The sequence below is a fragment of the Vicia villosa genome, linkage group LG3, assembly GCF_029867415.1.
Source record: "Vicia villosa cultivar HV-30 ecotype Madison, WI linkage group LG3, Vvil1.0, whole genome shotgun sequence".
In the NCBI taxonomy this organism is placed as follows: Eukaryota; Viridiplantae; Streptophyta; class Magnoliopsida; order Fabales; family Fabaceae; genus Vicia; species Vicia villosa.
The window spans coordinates 70903252-70925573 of NC_081182.1; the positions used below are offsets into that span (position 1 = coordinate 70903252).

Genomic DNA, 22322 nt, shown 5'->3' on the forward strand with positions numbered 1-22322 from the left:
CTTTCTATTGCATCACTCACCCTCCTAATTAAAATCCTAAAACAAGGTGTCACACCAAACATGGTGTGGAATGGAGTGAAAATCATTCTAAATATATTGAGTATTCATGAAAATCTTCCGTAACTGATGAAGTTAGACAAAGAAACGGCAGCGGATTCCTAGAAAATGCGATAAAATTGTTGAGATGCCAAAGCAAAAATACCATGTTTAAAGAGACTAAAATATGACAAGAACTCGCTTTATTAGTATATGACGCGAGTTATTTTTACAAGACCAGAACTCTAGAAGAGGTTTTTGAAACATTGTAAACCGATTTTTTTTTATGTTTTATTTGCCAGTAGTCTCGGCCATTGATTAAGTTAAGCTGCGACTGCGAGAAAAGAAAATCAAAACTACAATTGAAATACACAACGGGTTGTACGAAAAATACTTATCGTTCGAAGTTTTTCAATCACAATTACACTTTAATGAAGCAAGTGAAGAAAATACAAGAGCAGGAGTTTGGTAAAATATTAACAAGGCAAAGAAAAGACAGAAGCTAACTTTCTTGTTAATACATAATAAAAAATTATAAATACTTATTTAATTTTTTCATAATTATCCAAGTTTTCCAGTATATGATACTATAAATTATAATTATCCAAGAGGTTAAATAATGTGGTGCAGAGTCGAAATAACTTGTTGCCAGCCTGAATCGAATGCTTCATAACTTGTCACTAGTCAAACATGGCAATGCAATAGAGTATTGGACGAAGGGCGTCAAATCTAGATCAAGTCAGCACTGCCAAATCGCGAATCAAAACTTGGAAGACGTCTTTGCTCCTGGGCTGCTGCTTAGGTAGGGACGTATAATTTATACTATACTCTTCTGATTCATACAGAATTGCAGTTCAATGCCTTGATTACATTTCGATGCCAAACTGCAGTGTCTGGATTAAATCTCAATTCCCATGTAGGCCAGTAGTGCAAATCTTGCTTCAATGTTAGGACTCTTGGCTTTCCATTGAGGTGAATTGTTCTAATACGAACAAACTCTCCATGCTCTAATTCCTGCAAAAATTCATGAAAATAATTACAATGCATTCACGAAACAGAAGTATCATATCATGAGAACAATTACACTGAGGCAGAAAAAGTCCACAAACACTGAGGCACGTTAAAACATCAAACAGTTTTATAAATTCCATAAATGCTTTATACTAAAAAGTATTAGTAACTCAACCTAAATTATGCAAGTATTCAATCATATAATATAGAAACCTTGCTACACATAGAGTTTAAGCACACATTCAAGGAAAAATGCGGAGAAAAGTCACCGTCACATCTGGGCAAAATTTCAATTTTGGTTCACATTCCTTGGCCTCGTCCTTGGATCGTGACCTAGTCAGACTTTTTACCAATAATGCAACGATGCCTCATGTACACCAGGCAGCCATTTAATGTAATGTATTCAATTTTATTTTTTTTAAAAGTGGAGAATGAGAAAATATTATTAATAACATTCATACTAATAGTCATTTTACAATTGTCTCCGGGTGGAACTTGAATATCACTTGAGGTTGAGGTTATAACATTTTTACCATTGAATGCAGTATATTCAATATTACGGCCGATTTACCACTTCATATTAAATATAAGCTCTAACTAGGAAGGAAAAAAAAAAGGCAACTCTGCAAGTTGCATCCATGCATAAAAAAATATTGTACCTTAGTCACATTAACAAAAGAATCTAGATCTGGAGTTGGCTTTCCATTAATTTCAACTATCCACTGAAGAGCATACAGACCATATCTATGTACCGGACTCCCGTGACACCACCTGTGAAATTGACAAATTTTATAAGCTGATGCTTAGTCAGACAAGCATGCAAGTAAAATGCTGGTCCATGTTCACGAATAAACAAAATGTAGCAAGTATATTATTTTTAATCAAACACATTTGTGGTCTTTTAAATTAGATGTTTGTAACAAATCTGTGCTAATGTTTTTTGGTAACAAATTAATCATTTGTCTATAACTGAAAAATACATTTGCTACAAAAAAACAAACTTGTTTGTTATTTACGCTGTGACAGGAATGATGTGTTTAGCACATCCTACATGTACAAGCATACAGTTTTATAATTGGTCTACATGTCCTCAAACTCTATCTACATTCATCAAGACACATTGGTCCATCACATGCAGTAGAGGCATGACAACAATTTGCAAGCATGGATAACAAAGGCCTAATTTGGATTGGATTTGGATACTCTCTATCCAAATACTCTACATCTTTTTCATCCTCTTTATCTCCTCTTACTTTCCATCTCTCTCTATAACTCTCTACCACCCTTAGTCTTTTTGTGCTAGAAAGGAAGGAGAGGATCCAAACACTTGTGGTGGGAGCTTCTGTATTAAACTAAGTTCATTGTTCTTCACTTAGCCAAAACTTGGTATTAGCTTATAGATGCTTATGAAGAAGTCAAATAAGAGAATTACTGGAAAGAAAATAGATAGAAGCTAATTTTAATTTATAAGAGCTATTATTTCAAAAACACATTGTACTTGCAAGATGTTTTTAATATTTCTTTATGTAAGTGCTTCTTGAGAACTTTATCCAATCTGACTCACAGTCTAAGTGAGCTTGCTAATGATAATAACAAGAGTAAGCCCTCCTACAATTTTACTTGCAATATTAATATTAAACGAAAACCCTACCATGCAGCTATTAACTAATTAGCAATTTACACTTTTCAAGAATTAAAAAGTTACATGCTCAAAGCTAAAAGCGTACCTTGCCACATATACACCGTGACCCTCTTCAGGAAGAAATCCAAGAGCGCGTACCGCTGAATGTGGATCTTGAACTACACAACCACACCAATTAACTGTACGGGTTGTGCCATTTCCATCCCTAACATCTGTTCCCACAAGAAGTTCAACCTCTCGTCCCTAGATAAAATCACACAAATCAATCATGAAGTTATCACCCAAGTGCCTCGATAAATAAGACAACAGTTCATTCAGCGAGATCTACAAACTCTAAACCAGAAAAGGCTGAATATTTTCAACGTACCTGCCGAAAAATAGTCATCTGGAGCAAGCCATCATTGGTATTAGATTTATCTAAGGCTTGGCAAGCATTTTCAATGTCAAGGAAGCATGTGACTGGTTTTTTATTGATTGCTAAAATCATGTCTCCTTGCTCCAAAAGATTCTCAGCCTTTGATCCAGCCAAACAACCTTTAACACGTAAAACCTGCCGTCTTATTGGATCTTTCTTAACAAGCGCCTGCAATAATCTTACCAAAAACCATTAATAACAAATCATGATAATGGCAGTATCAAAGCTAGTTCTTTCAAGGAGTGAGAGAAGGTAACGGTCTAACAGAATCTAAGAGTAACTAAAGAGCAGGTTAACAATAGACATTATAATTAATCTTGGTCTTGCTTCAAATAATTTCTGGGTAAAAATGAACAAAGAAGAAACAGGAAAACTGAGGACAACTTATCAGCAGTGCTACAATCCATAATTCCAATTCTAGAACCATATAAGTACGTTTATTATACCGTTTTGATATTAGTCTAAACTACACTAAAATCTACTCCTGCTTCAGAAAGAAACAGTAACATCCCCTACTTTAATAAAGAATAGCACCCGAAACTCTTCTTGATATATACTCCCTCTTTCCCTCATTACTTGTCGTTTTCAATATTCAATGCAACATTAATTATTGTTTTGTCTATAATACCTTTAAGTATTTAATGGAGGGATAAATAGGTGGAATGAGATAATAAATAGTAAATGATATAATAGGAAAAAATAAACAATTTCATCAAAAGTAACCATTCCATGAAACTGATAGGAAGTGATTCCTATCTTAGAATGGGAGACTGCTTATTAACTAAAAACTGAGCAACAAGGTCCCAGCTATTGAGGATCTAGATTCTGCCTAACCCACGAATGCTTCTTTTCCTATGTTGCTGCTCTTGCTCTCCACCTATGCAACTTCACTGTTGCTTCTATCTTCCGATTCTCCTACTTCTTTTGAGATTCCCATCCCTCCTGATTGTTGCTTATTTTCTTTAGGAACTTCTTTCCTCAATACCAAGGATTCCTGATCCCTCTTATTCAGAATATTGAACACATCAGGCTGGAACATGGCCTTCAAAAAATTCCACCAGGAAGCATTTGTACTGCTCCCTTTTCGGGAAACCCACCCAACAAGAGCCTCCCTCAATGAAAATGCAACAACCCACCATAGTTTCATCTCTTCCGGCATTCTTCTGCCCTCAAAATATCGCTACCTATATTAGCCACAAGTAGGCTTTCCTTCCACCAAATATTGGAATCAACTAGGCAGGCATCTTCCTACCAAAAACTCTTGCTTAATTCCTAAATTCACCCGAGTAAAAACAACTCTGATACCAGCTGATGGAAACCAAGTGATATTATTGTAGAAAACATGAAATAATTCCTGGATTATAAAACAATGGCAAATGGCAAAGCTTCGAGGGTCTTCCCAGCTCCTAATACCAAAAAGCCTGTAATTCACTCAATTAACAAGATGCTCCCCCCAATCAATCCTCTATTTATAGGCAGCATGCCTTGTTGGGCCTAACTATCTCTCTAATCCACCAACTAACTAACCACTTAACAGTAACAGAACAACATACTAATCTCTCATAGCCCAAGTTGTATGCTCAAAGACAATGAAAAACAATTCACTTCATGAACATCCCGTTTTGCTTCAGATTCCCCTTTTCTCTCTCTCTCTCTCCTCCTATAACTACCTCCTCACATCACAATGTCACATCATTCTTACTTCCACATTCTCCATATTGCACTGATGCCTTAGCCACCCTAGCTCTATGGGGAACGCTCTGTAGGACCTTTGTTTTAGGCTTAGCTCAATCCTATCCGGGACCATCGGTAGAGATTACCAAAGGCAGCATGGTACAGACAGTCCGCATGATTATTTTTAACAAAATGGAAAACTGTAAAAAAAAATTGCATAACAAAAGTTTTGGCAAGTTTGGTTCTGGGGGAGCAAAGGGTCACAACAAATTTTAAAGGTTTTGTATGAGAGTTTGGAGGGGAGGGGAAGGCTTTGGGGGAGGGGATTTGTTTAAAAAAAAAAATTTGACATTTTTTGAAGTTGTGTTTTGTATAGAATGTTAAATGAATGTTTATCTTTATTATATTTTTAATTTTCAAAATACTATAACATAAAATATATTTGAATAATTTACGGAAGCCCTCAAAAAGAGATCCTTCAATTCTTTCCACTTTAACCTTCCCTTTTTTCAATCCCTTCCCCCTCCAAACTTTCAAACAAAGCCTAAGAGTGTGTTTAGATGAAGCATTTTAATGAGAAAAAGTAATTTTTTGAGGGAATTTAAAATGACTTGATCAAAATCCATTGTTAGGATAAAAAACATGGAGAATTGTTAAAATGATGTAAATTTATGAGGTATTTTATAAGTTAAATTTAAGGAATTTCAAATGACACCAAAAAGTAAAGAATTTGAAATTTTTGAAATTTTGCAAGATGGTCCTTATATTTTATAAAAATTACAAACGTGCCATCAAAATTTTCAAAAAATTACAAATAAGTCCCTAATAATTTTCAAATTTTACAAATTAGTCCTTTAAAATTTTCAAAAATTGCAAATTGGTCCTTATTTTTCATATTTTAAATTTGGCTCAAAAATTTTTAAATTTACGAAAAATGGCCCAAAAATTTAAAAATAAATGAATTTCAATTGAATCATTTGAATTGCTTAAAATTTTGAATTACTTAAAAATTCTCAATTACCTCATCCAAACACACTCTAAGGCTTTGTTTGCGAGTTTGGAGGGGAAGGGAGGGGAGGGCTTTGAGAAAAGGAAAGATGTAGTAGAAAAAATTTAATGATTTGAGAAGGAGGGCTTTGGAGGGTTTATTTTTCCTTATAACACAATTTTCTTAATTTGGTGGAACTCAAAAATTGTATTGGATGAGGATTTTGGAGAACTTGGGAGGGTTTAAATAAATTCTTTCAATCCAATCTATGTTGCTATAATAATCTAAATAATAAGTGTTTATTTATCATTCTACTTAAAAGCTCTTAAAAAAAGTTAAAAATCATCTATTTTTCTCTCTAATCATCTTTTTCCCTCCCTTTCCTTCCAAACTCGCAAATAAAGCCTAAGACTCAGAGAGCGCTAATATATTATATTACCCGTCAAAGAGATCTTCACGTCGGCAGCAGGAGTTGAACTCACGCCCTTGTGAGGTATGAATCAACTCCTTGCCAACAAAATCAACCTTCATTAACTAAATTTGTAATTTAGGTAATCATCAATGGGTATTAGTGTTTCAAATCATTTTTAGCCACCGCAACATGTGACAATACACATTCATCATGTATATAGTACATGATTTTCATTTAGTAATTAGTAAATCAAATACTAATTTTGAACATTGGAGGTGTATTATTGTTGGAGAGATTTGAATATGCATCCTTAATGATCCTAGTAAAATTGAATATGCATCCTTAATGATCCTAGTTTCCCATCCATAATACCTTTCATATTAAAACTATTATTTAATTTCACTTATATCAGAGCTGTATTAAATATTTAATTCATAATGCTTCTAGTTTAATAATTTCAGTTAGCCAGATGGAGTGGAATTTAAACACCAGCAAACTCCAATAGATGTCAAGAACGGAATGATGGTATGTTTGACATGCCATTAGTTGAAACTTGAAAGACATTATACTAAGGTTCACACACAAAATCTAAACCATAAATAACTTGTGAGTTGTGACTAGTGAATAAATTTTTGGTTTTCCGACATAAATAATTCAGCTTCAGTCGGAATTAGACATCATCATATCATGTACATGAAGGGCTTAAATGTGGTTCTAATGAGAGAGAACAAAATCTAAAATTCTTCTGTGGATATACATCATAAAATAGAAAGCTGCAGCTTTGCATTCTTTTAATGCCAATAAAGTGGAAAAAGTTCAAAAAGGTAATCCATAGAAAGAAAGTAAATATTCTAAAGAGAAAACGCAAACCATAAAGGAGCATCCATCATACCTGAATCCAAACATCGCTTAATCCAAAACTGCGAGCCTTTGAAAGTAATGTTGGATAAAGTTCAACTTCTAATATTCTCACAAGTGGCATAGGCCTTTTGACACCATTTATGAGAAGAGGTGGCCCATTTGCAGCAGATATGATCTTATCCAGGACCTGGCTTATTGCATAAATCGGCATTCCCCTCACGAATTGATGATCTTCTGATGTACTGCCACTGAATTTCAGCTGTAACATGGAAATTCGTTCAGATAATAAATAAAAAAATACAACACATTTTACAAGCAGTCAGGGTTCATTATATAACCCTCCCCCTCTCTTTTGCAAAATATGAATGAATTAGTAATCACATCAAAATCAACCCTTTTGCAAAAACAGAATTAAAAAAATAATAATGTTCATAGTTAGGAAGTTTATTTTAAATATAGGTCTAATGAAATATTACTGCTTCCTTTTTCACTGTTAAATATTTTGAAGTTAGTTCAATATAGATTAAGGCTTTATTTATGCAGAGTGGCCACAACCTAGGGTGGGTGGGCATGTCACATTATAGATGTTTGCAACAAACCTAAAAAATCTCTAATTGTCACAAGTCACATCTAATACCACCCAAAAAAAAACTGTAACTGTGACTTGTTTATGTACATAATAATAAGAATAAATTAGGGTTGAAATTAATCAACCATGATCATTTGATACTTGCTAGGAAAAAAAATCAGATAATGAATAAATAACAATAGAGAGACCACACTACATAAGAGGAAGTGATAATACAATGATAACACACTTAAAAAATCATCATTCCCTTATTTTTCTTATTTTAAGTTAGAGATAAAGTTAATCAGAATAGTATATTAATAAATATCATAATTATATTATTTATTCATCTGGACATTCAGTTATGCCTACAATGTGGTATGAAAATAATTAGTCATCTTATTTATCATATTCTCTACAAAACACCAGAAGACGAGATTACAATATTTCCATTGCTCTACCATTTCCCTCCTATATTTTCTTGAATTTGTTTTTTGCTAAAATAATATGTGATGCTTGTTAGTTCTTATATGGATGGGTGGTCCCTATTCCCTAGTCCCTACACTTTTAAGTAGCCCAAAAACTACACTTGAATTCTGCCAAATTTCAGGCATTTTGTATCAGCTGTGTCACACTAACATTACTCAATCACATGAATATTCTTGTTAAGACTTGTATTATTTTTCTTCTAAGATTTGTGATTCAATTTTATAAGAATACTTCAAAACAGCTAAAGGTCTTTCTAATTAATATTATGAATTTAAATGAAACGGAGTAATGGCATATAGACTTCAAGGACCAACCCACCATATGGTAGTCTTTTGAAGTATGAGTAAATATTGTCTTGTCTCGTCTTTTCCCAGTTTTCATCTTTCTTCTCTTTTTCTTCTTCTACGAAGATACAATTGTTTTAAGTTAGGCTTTATTATATTATACAAATGAGAAGACCAAACACTGCCACAACTGTTTGAAGTTAGGATTTATTATACTAACCAAATGAGAAGACCAAATACTATCACAACTGTTTGAAGTTAGGATTTATTATACCAACCAAATGAGAAGACCAAATACTATCACAACTGTTTGAAGTTAGGCTTTATTATATACCCTCCATTCTCTTTTATAAGTAAATTTGACTTTTTACTTCAATAAATGATGTATCTAGTCTATATATAGACTGTCTATATATAGCCTAGATACATCATTTATTCAATGAATCTAAAAAGTTAAATTTAACTTATAATAAGGAATGGAGGGAGTACTATACAAATGAGAAAGCCAAAAGCTATCACAACTGTCTGAAGTTAGGTTTTATTGGAGTACTATACAAATTAGAAGACTAAAAACTATGGTAGAATATGTACATTGTTTAAAGCCTTTCGTTAGGGGATTTTAATTATTATGGTATCATATATTGACAAAGTCTGCTTATTCTTTTTTAACTTCATTTTGAAATTAGTATTGAGGTAGGTTTGGACTATATAATGGTCGGGGTCAATTCCAACAGGCAGTCCATCATTAGAAAGTCATTAAGTAAACATATTCCCTTGATGTGGCTTGTGGCGCCTCCTGCCTTTGAAATGGGTAATGCAATTTTATACAAACCATATATTTTGTTTAAGCTATTAGAGTAAAACCCAAGAGTAGCTCGTAGTAAAACTTGAGGGAAAGGGGGGGGTGTTTATCACCCAAATCTGGTGCTAATTTATTTTATTTAATAATTAAAAAAGAAGCAGTAAGTTTGAATATTTGGAGGTCTAGTAAAAAGGGTGCTCATATTATGCTAAAGAATAAACTCATCCAAAAGCACACAGATATTTAGAAAAGGCTTACAATGCATTTTTTATTTTAATGTCTGAATTTTTTTATTTTAATGTCTGAATTAATTGTTTATCATCCAATTTACTTTAGCATTTTTTCTTATCTTGGGCCCAATGAAAAATGTCCAGATCCATCCTGGTAAGCAAGCATGAGGATAACTGGTAAGAACCTGAGTAGAGAAGCTTCCCCATAAAGCCTGGACCCTTCCATGTTCGTCTGTTAGCACACCCGAAAATGAACTACCAAAATCTGTATTCAAACACATGAAGAGTAAGACATTTATCTAAATGAGTATTACGTTGGTTAAAAAAATGAAAACATCCAAATATACCAGTATCAAGCTCAATAACTTCCATATTTGTTGCTCTGTAACGTGGGGAGTCTGCCGATCCTATATTTAATGCAGCGCAAGGATTGGTAACAACTGATTTCCTAGAAGTTGCTTGAAGGCTTCTGCTTAAGCCCACAAGGTAAACAGAATCTCCTCGGCATAATGCTGGCTCTGAACAAAGAAATGTACTGATATTTCGTCAATACAGAAATAAAAAAATCATCATGAAAGTGCAATGCTCACAAACATCTAAAATGTATATATTTGTTCATAATTCAGCAAATCACATTTTACCTTTTAAAAGTTCCCACATCTCTTGTTAGATTTATTTAATCATTTACTACCAGAAGAACTTCCATACAAAATGAAAACAATTATGTATCTAACTGCAAAGATACATAGTGATAAAGTCCACAAAAAGTTAATCATTTTCATTTTAATCATACTACCCTCATTGGTAAGACCAGTTTGACTCGACAGAAAGAGGATTGAAGAAATCAGGCTTTGAAGCAATAGAAAATCATAACTTCTTTATTACTATTCTTAATTTCTTTTTATTTTAGTCCAGGGTAGCCAGTTAGCTTTTATCAATTCAGTCAAAGAATAGATGGAAATGTTTGAGTCACTGAGAGTGAAACATGCTATTCATCATCAAAAGTGGATTGAATAAAGCAACCTTCAAACAGTCTAAACTTAAAAAATGACATGGTCAAACCCACCTGGAAGTAACTCTGCAGCACGAACCACTGAAGCACCAACAGGTCCCAAGGCAGATGGGTCATATGATATGAGAGCATAATTGTGAACAGGATGGAGAAACACCACCTACCGTTAAGAAAAAAGACACCAAGCTAAAGAAAGTCTGTCTTCTTGTTCATTCATTTTATATTATTAGCAACAAATTCTATAAGAAAGATTTACCTCTCCAGGAATTTCAATGGGGAAAGCAGCAAAAGATAGCAACACATCAGAGGAAGATACTGCAACAGTATTCTTGTCAACTGCAACCAATCCCATATCTTGAGTTTGATATATTATGACACCCGTTCCAAAAAAATGCTGCGAATGAACACCATCAAGCATACAAGACGGAGGAACATGCACCTGAAGATGAGAGTAATTAAGAACCATGGGAAAACCAGCAAGTCAGTACCATTACCATACTACAGCATAGAGCACTGAGACCTAACTCGTAGAAGAGGTGGTAAATACAAAAACAGAATTAACACGGACATAATTGCCAAGACGAATGAACACAGATACTGAAATGCTGCAGTAAAATATATGCTAAGTCAAGTCAATGATCAGAATTGTGATAAATTTCAAAAACTACCTCAAACATCACCAGAGTAGACTCAATCACACGTTCAGTTATCGATGCATTTGCGGTAGCAGCAGTTGCGCCTTGATAGTCCATTAACCCATCATCCTGTATGGCACCTGACTTTTCTAGCTTAGTTTCCTCGGATTCATTTAAGGAAATATCAGCTACACTTCCATCAGTTGATAAATCATCTACTCTCCGTTTTTTTACTATCCCATCAGATCCACTGTGGTGAGATACACCCTCTGAAGATTCTTCGTAATTAGTTTCCATGCTAGTGACACCATCAACCAACTCATGATGGTTACCTTCAGACACATCTCCCCCACAAGCATGCTCACCAGTTAATGAAATTGGACTGCTGGCCAGACTTCCAACATCTTTAGTCCCAGATGATAGAAAAGGGGATTCAGACTGAAAAGCAGGTTTAGCAATCCACAGGCCAGTACTGTCGTCTCGAGTGTATATCTGGGGAGGAGCATACCATTCGTGGCGATCAACCGTCACTAACACCGACTACAGCCATTAGACAAGTTCATGAAACATAATTAGAAATGGGTCATACCTCTATGAGATCACGGTAAACTAAAGTACCAAAAGAATATAGATACAAAATATAACTGCTGCTTCGATCATGAAATAGTATCGTGTTAAAAAGTCAATACAACAACCAAGCTCTATCCAATTCAATGGGGTCGGCTACAAGAATCAAATTATGTCAATACAACAACCATACCCTTATTTTTTGTATTTCAACTCCAATAACCACAATTAATAAGGAAATTTTAGTAAATGAAACTAAATTTATCATTGTAATCAACATAACTACTTATAAACATAAAATTGTGCTAAACTCAAAGGAGACACTTAAAATGAAACGAAGTGAGTACTAAATTTTTTTTCATATTATATTATAATTAAGTATCTTAGTTTATCCCATAAAATTAGTTTATAATCTCTCAGTATCTTAGATTATCTCCTAGTATTAGTTTCCATATTACATGGTTATTATGATTAGTTTCTTGACTTCCCTATTTATTTTTGTTATGTATCCCTATAAATAGAGTTAATATTTAGCCTTTTATATCAAGTTACTATCAAGTTCTTATAGATGATACTCAACCTCTTTTTATTTCCCTCTTACTTTTCAAAAACCATAACTCCAACAGAAATATCTTACACATTCCAACAAATGAGGGTTTGTTATAGAAAATGAACCACAAGGACATAATTTTATTGCACGTGAAAGTTTAAAAAGATTAAGAAATTTTAAGAAAGTTACCTTACAACAACAGAAAATTATAGTATCTCCAAATACACATTTATATCATGTATATTTTAACTCTATAGTAACCTTACCTTCCTTCGATGACGATCCACGTAGCTTATATACTCCAATGGTACTCGAGCACCCCTTGATAGCTTAGACAGAACTGATATTAGTTCCTCAAGGCAAGATATTTCTTCACCAGCAAATTTTTTAATTATTGCATGGCGGGGAACTCCTGCTTTAAAGAGCATATATCTGCAAAAGGTGATTGTCATATGTTCAACAAATCACATGCCTTATACCAAAATGTTAAATAAGCATCACAAATATCTTCTCCTTTTAGCAATGACCCTTGTGCATGACTCGAGTGATGCTACACTAAAAATTATTGGTGAATTTGTCAAGTGACCGAACAACTTTAAGTAATAGAATTTAATACTCCCTCTCCCTCTGGTCACTATTATAAGAAGAAAATAAAGACAAAATTTTGGTCATTATTATAAGCAAAAGTTTTATAACTTTCAAGCTATTTAATGCTAGTGTTACTAATATACCCTTCATTTTATTCAAAATATATTTAATAGAGTTGGTAATTCATTAAATATTGTTTGGAAAATCCTAAAGTCCCACATTGGTTAGAGATAGAGCATTGAAAGAATTTATATAGAGCGACACCCCTTTCGATCGGATCATGGGCCGCCCACCGTTTATATTCACGAATCAACCCAAAGAGTGTTGTGCGTGAGGGGGCGTGTTAGAAAGATCCTAACGTCCCACATTGGTTAGAGATAGAACATTGAAAGAGTTTATATAGAGTGACACCCCTCACCTTACAAGCCGGTTTTAAAGCCGGTTTTGTAAGGAAGAGTTATGTCGAACTTTAATAAATGTCAACAAGGATAGTTTAATAAATTTTACTCGTGTTTTACATGAAATTAACAAATTTATTGTTTATTACTAACTTAATCAATGTGAAATTGATATTTTTGCTTATAATAGTGAAGAGAGTAAATCATAAATACATGAAGAAATAACTCACCAGATCATCACAAAGTTATAACAAATCAGCAATTCGACTAACCTATACTAGTTATAATTTTCATATGCGTAACCTATAAATTCAAACAAATATCCAATTTTTTGTAACATAGAATTAACTAATAAGTATGGAATAATCATTGTTTGTATAAGTATACATACCCCGGTTCTGTCACATAAACAAGACCACATTGAAATCGGAAGTTCCTAGCCTGCATTGAAGGTGATAAACATGACCATAATGAGAAAGGTAGCTTAAAATTCGAAGAGCAATAAAAGCAACCTGTGGAGGGCTGCTTAACATATTCGGAGTTCAAATGCGAAAAACATGTCGGTTATTATACAACACCATGACAAGTTACCAATCCAGATAACTATGCTGCAGTAGCAACCACAATAAGAAACAAACTGGTACTTTATTTCAGACATATGAGATGGAAAATTGGCCATTTATGGAAAACAGTAATTTAATAGAAGAAGGCACCTACAGACAGATGTACCAATAGAATGAAAGAAAAAGGTCAATAGCTACTTTATACTAATTTAATAATTTTCAGGAAGATGTTAAATATTCTAGACAAGTTTTTCAATTTGAATACCATCTCCTTTGGCCTCTTAAATGCAGGCAAAATTATATTCAACTTTTTTTTTCTGAGAAGACAATATAAATACAGAAAACTTTTCAAATGTAATCTAACTAACCTGCTGATATGAAAGAGGATGGATTATTGCTCCACTAACTTGCAAGAAATAATTGGGAGTTATTGAGTGCAGATCTTGCACCTGAGATGAACATTTCAAAAAGTAAGCACAGCCTTAAGCAATAATTTTACTTTGTAATATTATTCAAGCAAACAAGTCAAATCACAACCCAAGTTTGTAGTAGCAACTAGGAACCTAGTTTTTATATTTTTATCAGATTCTTACAAGTAGTGTACTGACTGTCAGGTAAATATCTCCCTATTTCATGGGTGGCACGGTGAGGGGTGTCAGGTTAGATTGCTTGTTTGAGTTGAATACTGTTTGGTCACGTCACATGTCAGGTCAAGCCCAAAAATATAATCACCACACATTTGCTAACAACGGTTAAAGGAACACAAAAGCTTAAGAAACTTACTAGCCACTTCAGCACTTTCAGACAATGTTATTGAAACAGTACCATTCTCAATATCATCAAGATCAAGGTTTTGCTAAAGATCTGGATATGGGAGTAGCTAGATTGTAATACCTAGATTGCAGCCAGGATTGTAAGATCGTACCCAATTAATTACGTGAGACCGGAGGGGGTAGCAAGATCGTAAAACATAGGATCGTAATATTCTTCTAAAATTAAAAATTGTACGAAAATTATACACATAAACATATTGACGAGCGTTTTTAAGTTTTGATATTATTACTTTTTTAATGGATTTTAAGTATTATTACTTGGCTATATATTATTGGGAACTTAGACAACCATAAAGTACTTGACACCATATTAATCCGTCACAATCTAAAACGCAATTTCGATAACCTTGAACATTCTAGGCTACTAAACTAACTGTACTTTCAGAGCTTCTCAGGCTAAAGCTTGATAAAATTGGTGAGTGTACAAATTACAAAGTACGATTGTGACGACACATCTTCAATTTATTTGTATAATTTTATGAAGATTGGATTTCTTCAGGCACTCCCTTCAGAAAGAGGGGAATCACCGATTCACCATGGTGCTTTCCCATAGAAAATATAAGTAGTTGGGTATGTGAAACAGTACTAATGAAATATATATATATATATATATATATATATATATATATATATATATATATATATATATATATATATATATATATCGGAGCCATAAAACTCTCACCATTAGAGTTAAACTCTTTGACACACCACCTCTTTCAATTTGTAATTCGATGTTTGAGTTTACACTGTCATCAAGTATAGTCTCCAGTTTCAGGAATTGAGTTATGACCTGCAATAATATCACAGTTAAACATATGAGACCACCGGAACAAGGACGTGAAAATACAATTTTTTGTAGTTTTCAAATGCAAGGGAGTAACTGTTGAAACCAATCATCAAACACAGGAAAATCTTCTAAGTTAACAAAAGAATAAAGGTGTTATTTAGGATTCCTGGCAAACAATACTTTTTCATGAACAAATGGATAACAATAACAAATAGCAGAATGCAATTCACATTTGTACTTTTCCAAAACTAGTCTCCTTGTCATATATAACTTATTTATAGCATAAGCAGCAGTTTGGATGTACAACAGTACAATCACTTCCATCCCAATGTGTTGCTCCTAATAATTTGTTTTCCCATTGCATCAGCCGTCCAGTCGTCCACAACCAAGTATGGCCTTTTATGCCCAACTTTCAATCTTTAGAAGAAATGTAAACCATAAAAGATTCAGCAAAGACAATGAATATGTTGGACAACACATTCTAGCTAGCTTATTGCTTATTTTACTAGCTTATAAGCTTGCTAAACAAATTTGATGTCTTAGGTGAGGAATAATAATGTTGTTTTGGGGAGGAACATTAGGAGTGAAGAGATATGGGGTTCTAGGTTCCACTCCCCTCGATAACATTACTAACAACAATTCACCAACATTTGTCATTTTAAATATTAAAAAAATGTCCTTGGTAAATGAGCTAATTGAAGTAGTGTTTAACTCTATGGTCCTAATTTTATCCTTTAGATTATAAATTATAATAAAATCTCTAATTTATCCTCTGTCTCACTGTCATTTTTTAATTGTATTTTATTTTGTCAAAAGAAAATGAAAAGGATTATTTTTTTGAGAAGGAGCAGGATTTCCCATCAAGCAGACTTACCTCGCCATTGACACGAACAAGTACATCACCCGGTTCCAAATGTTTATAGCCTGGACCACCTGGCACCTAAACAAAAAGAATAAAGCCAAAAAAATTGAAATCGAATGGCATCTCGTGGAAAATTAAAATTCTACATAACAATTTGCTTACTGCAGATTCCACAACAAGCATTCCAGTTTCACTGGCAGGAGAAGCATGCCGTACTGTCTGAAAGAATCAAATGCAGTGTAAATAATGCAAGGCATATTTAAAGGATATTGCGACTGGATAAAGATATAAAATGAAAAAACAAAGACTAGAACAACCTGCTCTGTCTCACTTCTAAGGCCAAGTCGACGAGTCTCATCAAACCCTTTATGGAGAAAAGTCACCTGTATCATATTTTACACAGTTATCGCCTCATATCTAAAGGAAACACCCATTTAATTAGTAAAAAAGGAAGAAAAACTCTGCAGTCATCGCATTTAATATGAAATGAGAAAAATTGAGCACATAAGCAGATTAAGGATGAAAGGAATAGAAACAAAACATAAAGTACTAAATTGGAAACTCTCACAAATACACTCATCTCATCCACAATCTAAACAAGTATAATGAGTAGACAAACGGGAAAAAATGCGAGGAATTGAAAAAAATATTGACTTTACTAATTAAAACACAAGTGTATGCAATCATTTCAAGTTAAATATGGAAACACATCAAATAAGAGATGGGCTTATTATAAAAAAAACTAATGAAATAATGGGCCAAGTCAATAAACCCTACACTCGAGATGTTTATTCTCTAAACCCTCAATCTAAAACTTCATCATTTCAAAAGGCATTCATTGAACCAAAATTGTTGTGCCTCTGCATCTTGCCATCCTTCTCGGCTTGTAATGGCAGTTGCCAGAAAACGGCATATCATGGCCGGAACTGGCTACGATCATACAAAATCATCGGTGCCACGATCTTTTCACATTTTGGTTATGGTTTTGCAGCAATCTTGCTACAATACACGATTCTAGTTAAGATTTGGATTGTTGGGGTGAGATAGATCGCAAAATCATAAGATTTTATGATCTAGACTTAGATCTTGACAACCTCTAGACTCTTCTAACAATGCTTTGATGCTTTGTAATAGCTTCGGGCATCGATTTAAGTTTGCAGAGAGTTGTGTGCTAGGTGTTAATGTTAATTTGAGTAGTTCTTTCTTGGGGTGGCAGAGCGTTTCTTGAACTATTAAGTGGGTTCTCTCCCATTTAAGTACAACCCTAAACCCATTTAAGTACCTTGATCTATATGTGGGGGACCGCCAACCCTTGAAGAGAGTACGCCTGAAAGCCTCTAATTGATCTCATTTCTAATAGGCTTGGTTCTTGGAGCAATAGATATGTTAGTCTTGGTGGCACGATGGTCCTTATAAACTCGGTCCTTAATTCAGTCCTTATAAACTCGGTCCTTAATTCAATCCCTATCTTCTACCTCTCTTTCATGAAGATGTCGGTCAATGTGTGGAAATAAATTGTCTTACTGCCATTCAAAAAAATAAACAAGACATCATTATGGCTTACTATCATTTGTCACAGTAGAATGATTCAACTTACAGAAAATAGTGGAAAACTCCATTGAAAAAAATTTAAACATTGTAAATATAAACAATGTAGCATACAAATATTCAAGTTTCATTAAATTATATTATATTTCTATTATAAAATTACAATTATAATAAAATATATTTAATAGTGAATTACGAGAAAAACATTAAAGGAAGAACCTTTGAAGAATAATTTCAAGGTCAAACCTGAAGTGTACCGCGAGGTATAGAAACTGCCATCCATTTATCAACATATGTTTCTCTCCCCTTTTGAAGATACCTTAATGCTCTCACAACCTGAAAAGTAAATCATGTATTTAGTTGCTCCCTTTTCAATATTGAATGAGTTACTCCCCACTTGAAGAGTCATGCTTCTGCTTGGTTACTACGTGAAGTGTCACACAAGTTCGACAAATATTTAGTAAGAGCTCACTCGTTCTAGAGGTAAAAAGAATGCTGATGCACTTGTTGTCTTGCTCCCAGCATTCAGGCCAACTGCCCTGCCTTGCCAATCTATAACTGGGGAACCACTTGATCCTCCTTTGGTCCCAGATGCTGCCTGTAAAGCAAATATCAAAAATCATATAGTTGCAATCAAGTAATGACCAACTTCTAATTTGCTACACACTCAGTACGAGAGTCTGACCATGTAAAGTTACTATAAACCCATATCAAAGCGGCTTAGAACCCGTGTCAAATAAATCACTCAATCACAAATTAAGTTGCCAAATGAAGACAAATTGGTTTGACCCCCTAAAGCTTATTTTCTCAGCCTAGCATTTTAAGGAGTGAAGTCCCATTTTGTTTATCCTGCCATATTTCTAAGTAATAAAAAAACTAGGGAAGCCTTTAAATTGGCATTTGGACGAATTATAAAGATACTTATACACTTCAAATAAAACCAAGGAAAAATATTACACAATGTTACAAATTACAGACAGAAGGAAAAAGAAAATACCATAAACAAAGTCATAGTTTGAGATTTTGAAGAAAAATGTGAAGAAAAAAGTTATAAGCACTTATTCCCACTTACTTGCATATAGAATGTGTTGAAGTCATTATACCCATCCCTGCATCAAAAAATAGTTCAACAATCTTAGTTCCCCCTGTTCTGAAAGGAGCCGTAGCCCATAACAAACATATAAGAAGAACAAGTTACAGTTATTTGACACCATACTTTTTATAGTGAGGAGCATCCCTGTCCAAACGAGCAAGAGTACCAGCCAAAATGGAAACCTGGAAGTTAAAGCCAAAAATATCATACAAAATAATTGGAATAACATAAACCCAGGTAACACTAGAAGTCAGGGTCCATCTAACATCAATAAAGAGCAAGTGGTAACGATAAACAAGACTTAACCATGAAAGCATACCATTTTGACCTACCAACGTTAGGAAAAATAATATTTGATATGCCACTTGATTTTACAAACAAATGGATGTAGATATTCAAAATTGACAATGATGAGAAACAAAAAAAAACTCAGAACTAAAAAAACTGCAGAAGTCAACACTACCTTTAAGCTTTTTGCAATAATGTTCTCTTGACATGGTCAATTAGCCAAGAAAACTATCAAAAGCAACAGAACTCGACTCAGTTACCCTTCTTCTAACAAGAATCAATTAAGACAAAAAGAAATATGCAAGAGTGCAACAGGAAAAAGAGAACAATTGAACTACTTAATGAAACATGCTTATCTAAATGATCTAAACTAAAAATCAATGAACAATGAAACCAGAGACAAAATCAGAGAAGTGAATATTGTTTATACCTTCTCACCACTATCATTACCAACAACTCTGATTTCTAATCCAACACAAGCACCCTCGGGAGCAAGAGGTATCTCTTCATAGTTTAGAAATTGTATAGCACTAGGATCATACCGAAAGAACCCAAAATCATGAACCTATAGCCACACAGAAAAAGAAGAATAAAAACTAATTCTCATAATATCAAAATATATTTATATATATATATATATATATATATATATATATATATATATATATATATATATATATATATATATTCTCAACACTAACTAATTAATCAAATAAATAAGAATTAGTCTATGTTTGGTAAAAAAAATTGTGGGTAGTTAATAAACTAACTTATAACGGATAACTAATAACTAATTGAATTTGTAGTGATTGGTAGAATTATCGGTTAAATTAACTTTAAAATATATGTTCAATCAATATTTGATTTATTTAATTAAAATAACAAGGGTTAAATTGAAAGAGAAAATGATAAGCTATAAACTACTCAAATTAACTTATCAAAAAACGCTACTATTATAAGTTAATAAAAATAAATTATAAACTCTTGAGAAAATTACGATTACCAAATGAATCTTTTTTAGTCAAAGAGCTTATAAGCTATCACAATATAAGTTAACTTATTATGATGGAATAGAACAGAGCAAAGCAGAATAGAACATGATTCGGGTATGTTTGGATTGATGGAATATGATGGAATGGAGCGGAATGGAATAAAGTTATGTTCCATCGTTTGGATCAATTAAAAAAAACTGGAATGGAGCGATCTCGGATGGAATGCATTCCATCCCATTCCATCATTTTTTGTACCCTCCAATTTTGGCGGGATGACAAAATTACTCTATTCCATCATGACGTACCCAAACAATGGAATGACATCTTTATTCCATTCCGCTCCACTCCATTTCGCTCCGTTCTTTTTTACATATCCAAACATAGATTTCATTCCATTATTTGAGTATTTTTTATAATTTTACGCAACAGAATAGAACAAATTAATTCATTTCATTACATGCACCCCAAATTGGGTGGTATGAAAATCCAAACAATGGAATCTACTTAAATATCACTCCATTCCATCACATTCCATCAGTCCAAACACATCCAATTAGAAGAAAAGAATAATCTGAGAACCAGAATAATTATTTATAGAACTTAAACATATGCACAGAATATAATTTGAGCAGGTCCAGCATATGAATTTTACTGTCATATCATGCTGAAATTTGATTATCACAAAATATAACAAAAGAGGAATCATTTTGTCATGTCAATTTAAACACCAAATAAAAGCATTAAGCGCGATAAGAAGGAATCACTCAATGAGAATATCATGTTTAAGATAAGATAAAAACAGAAAATCGAAAGCAAAGCTCACTCACTGGATCTCTGTATATAGGATGCACCGGAACCTCTTCCCGGTTCAAAAACATAGCTTCTGCAACAACAGGTCCTGCACATTCAAAACAGAAGCAAGAACAACAAGTTAGCAATAGTTAACGCGAACTGAATAGAACAGAAAGAGAACTAAAACTAGCGCACAGCGAGCATACCAGGCTTGACGACATGGCGATTGGTGAGAATAATACCACGGCGTTTATCAACGACAAAACCAGTAGCGTAGCTGGCGGAAGCGGACTCAGTATCGAAAGCACGAGTAGCGGTTATCCGAAGAACGACGACTGCAGGAACGACTTTGCTGAGAGACTTCCGCCAGTCCTCGGCTGTTACAGCGTTTTCCTGAAAAGGCGGATCAATTTCCATGGAGAAGTCGTCGGTCTTAACTGCGGAGACGGAATCCAAATCACCCGATCCCAACCTCTCCGATGGATCTTCCATTCAGTGATTAGGGTTTAATCGATGATTGAAGTGAATCGGAGTGAAACTCAACTCAACTCAAAACTCAACTCAACTAAGAAGTGTCAACTATACAGTCCTACTCTCGCTTTTCAACTTGACGAGTTACGTGTTTTTCTTTTCCGATGAGAAGTGAGAACAACACTGCCAATAAATTATCAATCCCACTCGTGTTTCAATTCTGATCCAATGATCATCTCAGATGAAAACCATTTTCTTCTTAAAATATTATTATTATTTGTTCATTGCTTTCATTTCCTTTTTTACTGTAAATTTTTGTTTTAGATTTTTTTACAGTTTTTATTACAGTACTTTTTTCTTTTTATGTGTCGCACGTGCAACCATTATAGTTCTAGTTCCGAAAGATAAGTGATTGTACTGTCGTAAATTGCTTACTTGTATTTTGTTGTACATCTCACTTCTCACTCTTTATGTGTGTGTTTTTCTTTTTTTTTTGTGTAAGCACTCTATAGCTATGTGTTACTAGGAGATTGGATCCTCTCATGCTCTTTTGGTCATGCTTTCTCTCCTTTTCCTAATCTAATGGTTAAATATCACACCAAGTAAAAACAATGGTACAAATAAAAGAGAGAGAAATTTGAATCAATGGTTGAGATTGGAGCATGATGGAAACATGAGAGGATCCAAATCCGTGTTACTAGTATAAGTTTCAAACTGAAATGCTCTATTTCTATGTACTGAACGATTTAACCAAAAATATTACTCTTATTCATATTAGTGATTATAAATTTTTTAGTTAAAACTTATTCACATCATATCGGTGATTTATAAATTACATATTTTTTTATGTTTTTTAGTTAAAAATTCTGCATTAGCAAGAATTTAAACTAATTTAATATTAAAAAATACTATTAAATTATTAACAACA

At 33.6% G+C, this 22322-nt stretch overlaps 1 protein-coding gene across 1 annotated transcript; it reads right to left on the bottom strand.

Moving 5' to 3' along the window:
- Window positions 1–558: 558 nt before the first annotated feature.
- On the bottom strand, window positions 559–21642 carry LOC131661831 (protease Do-like 7). Its single transcript, XM_058931470.1, has 24 exons — window positions 21130–21642; window positions 20959–21029; window positions 19570–19704; window positions 18975–19033; window positions 18831–18867; window positions 18231–18356; window positions 18005–18094; window positions 16528–16593; window positions 16373–16429; window positions 16223–16288; window positions 15244–15351; window positions 14094–14174; window positions 13554–13603; window positions 12443–12608; window positions 11093–11599; window positions 10681–10863; window positions 10479–10584; window positions 9760–9930; window positions 9598–9677; window positions 7071–7298; window positions 3057–3272; window positions 2775–2932; window positions 1707–1818; window positions 559–1050 (listed from the first exon to the last, which is right to left on the bottom strand). Exons 1-24 carry the CDS (start codon window positions 21413–21415, stop codon window positions 874–876), a joined length of 3336 nt encoding a protein of 1111 aa, XP_058787453.1. The 5' UTR covers window positions 21416–21642; the 3' UTR covers window positions 559–873.
- Window positions 21643–22322: the final 680 nt, after the last annotated feature.

Excerpts from the sequence above, each read along its gene's own strand:
- LOC131661831 (XM_058931470.1), bottom strand. The coding sequence starts at position 21,415 with ATGGAAGATCCATCGGAGAGGTTGGGATCGGGTGATTTGGATTCCGTC. Across the intron at positions 13,604-14,093 it reads ATCCTCTTTCATATCAGCAG|GCTAGGAACTTCCGATTTCA; the intron begins GTTAGTTAGATT and ends CCTTCAATGCAG. Across the intron at positions 11,600-12,442 it reads TGGATCGTCATCGAAGGAAG|TCGGTGTTAGTGACGGTTGA; the intron begins GTAAGGTTACTA and ends TAATGGCTGTAG.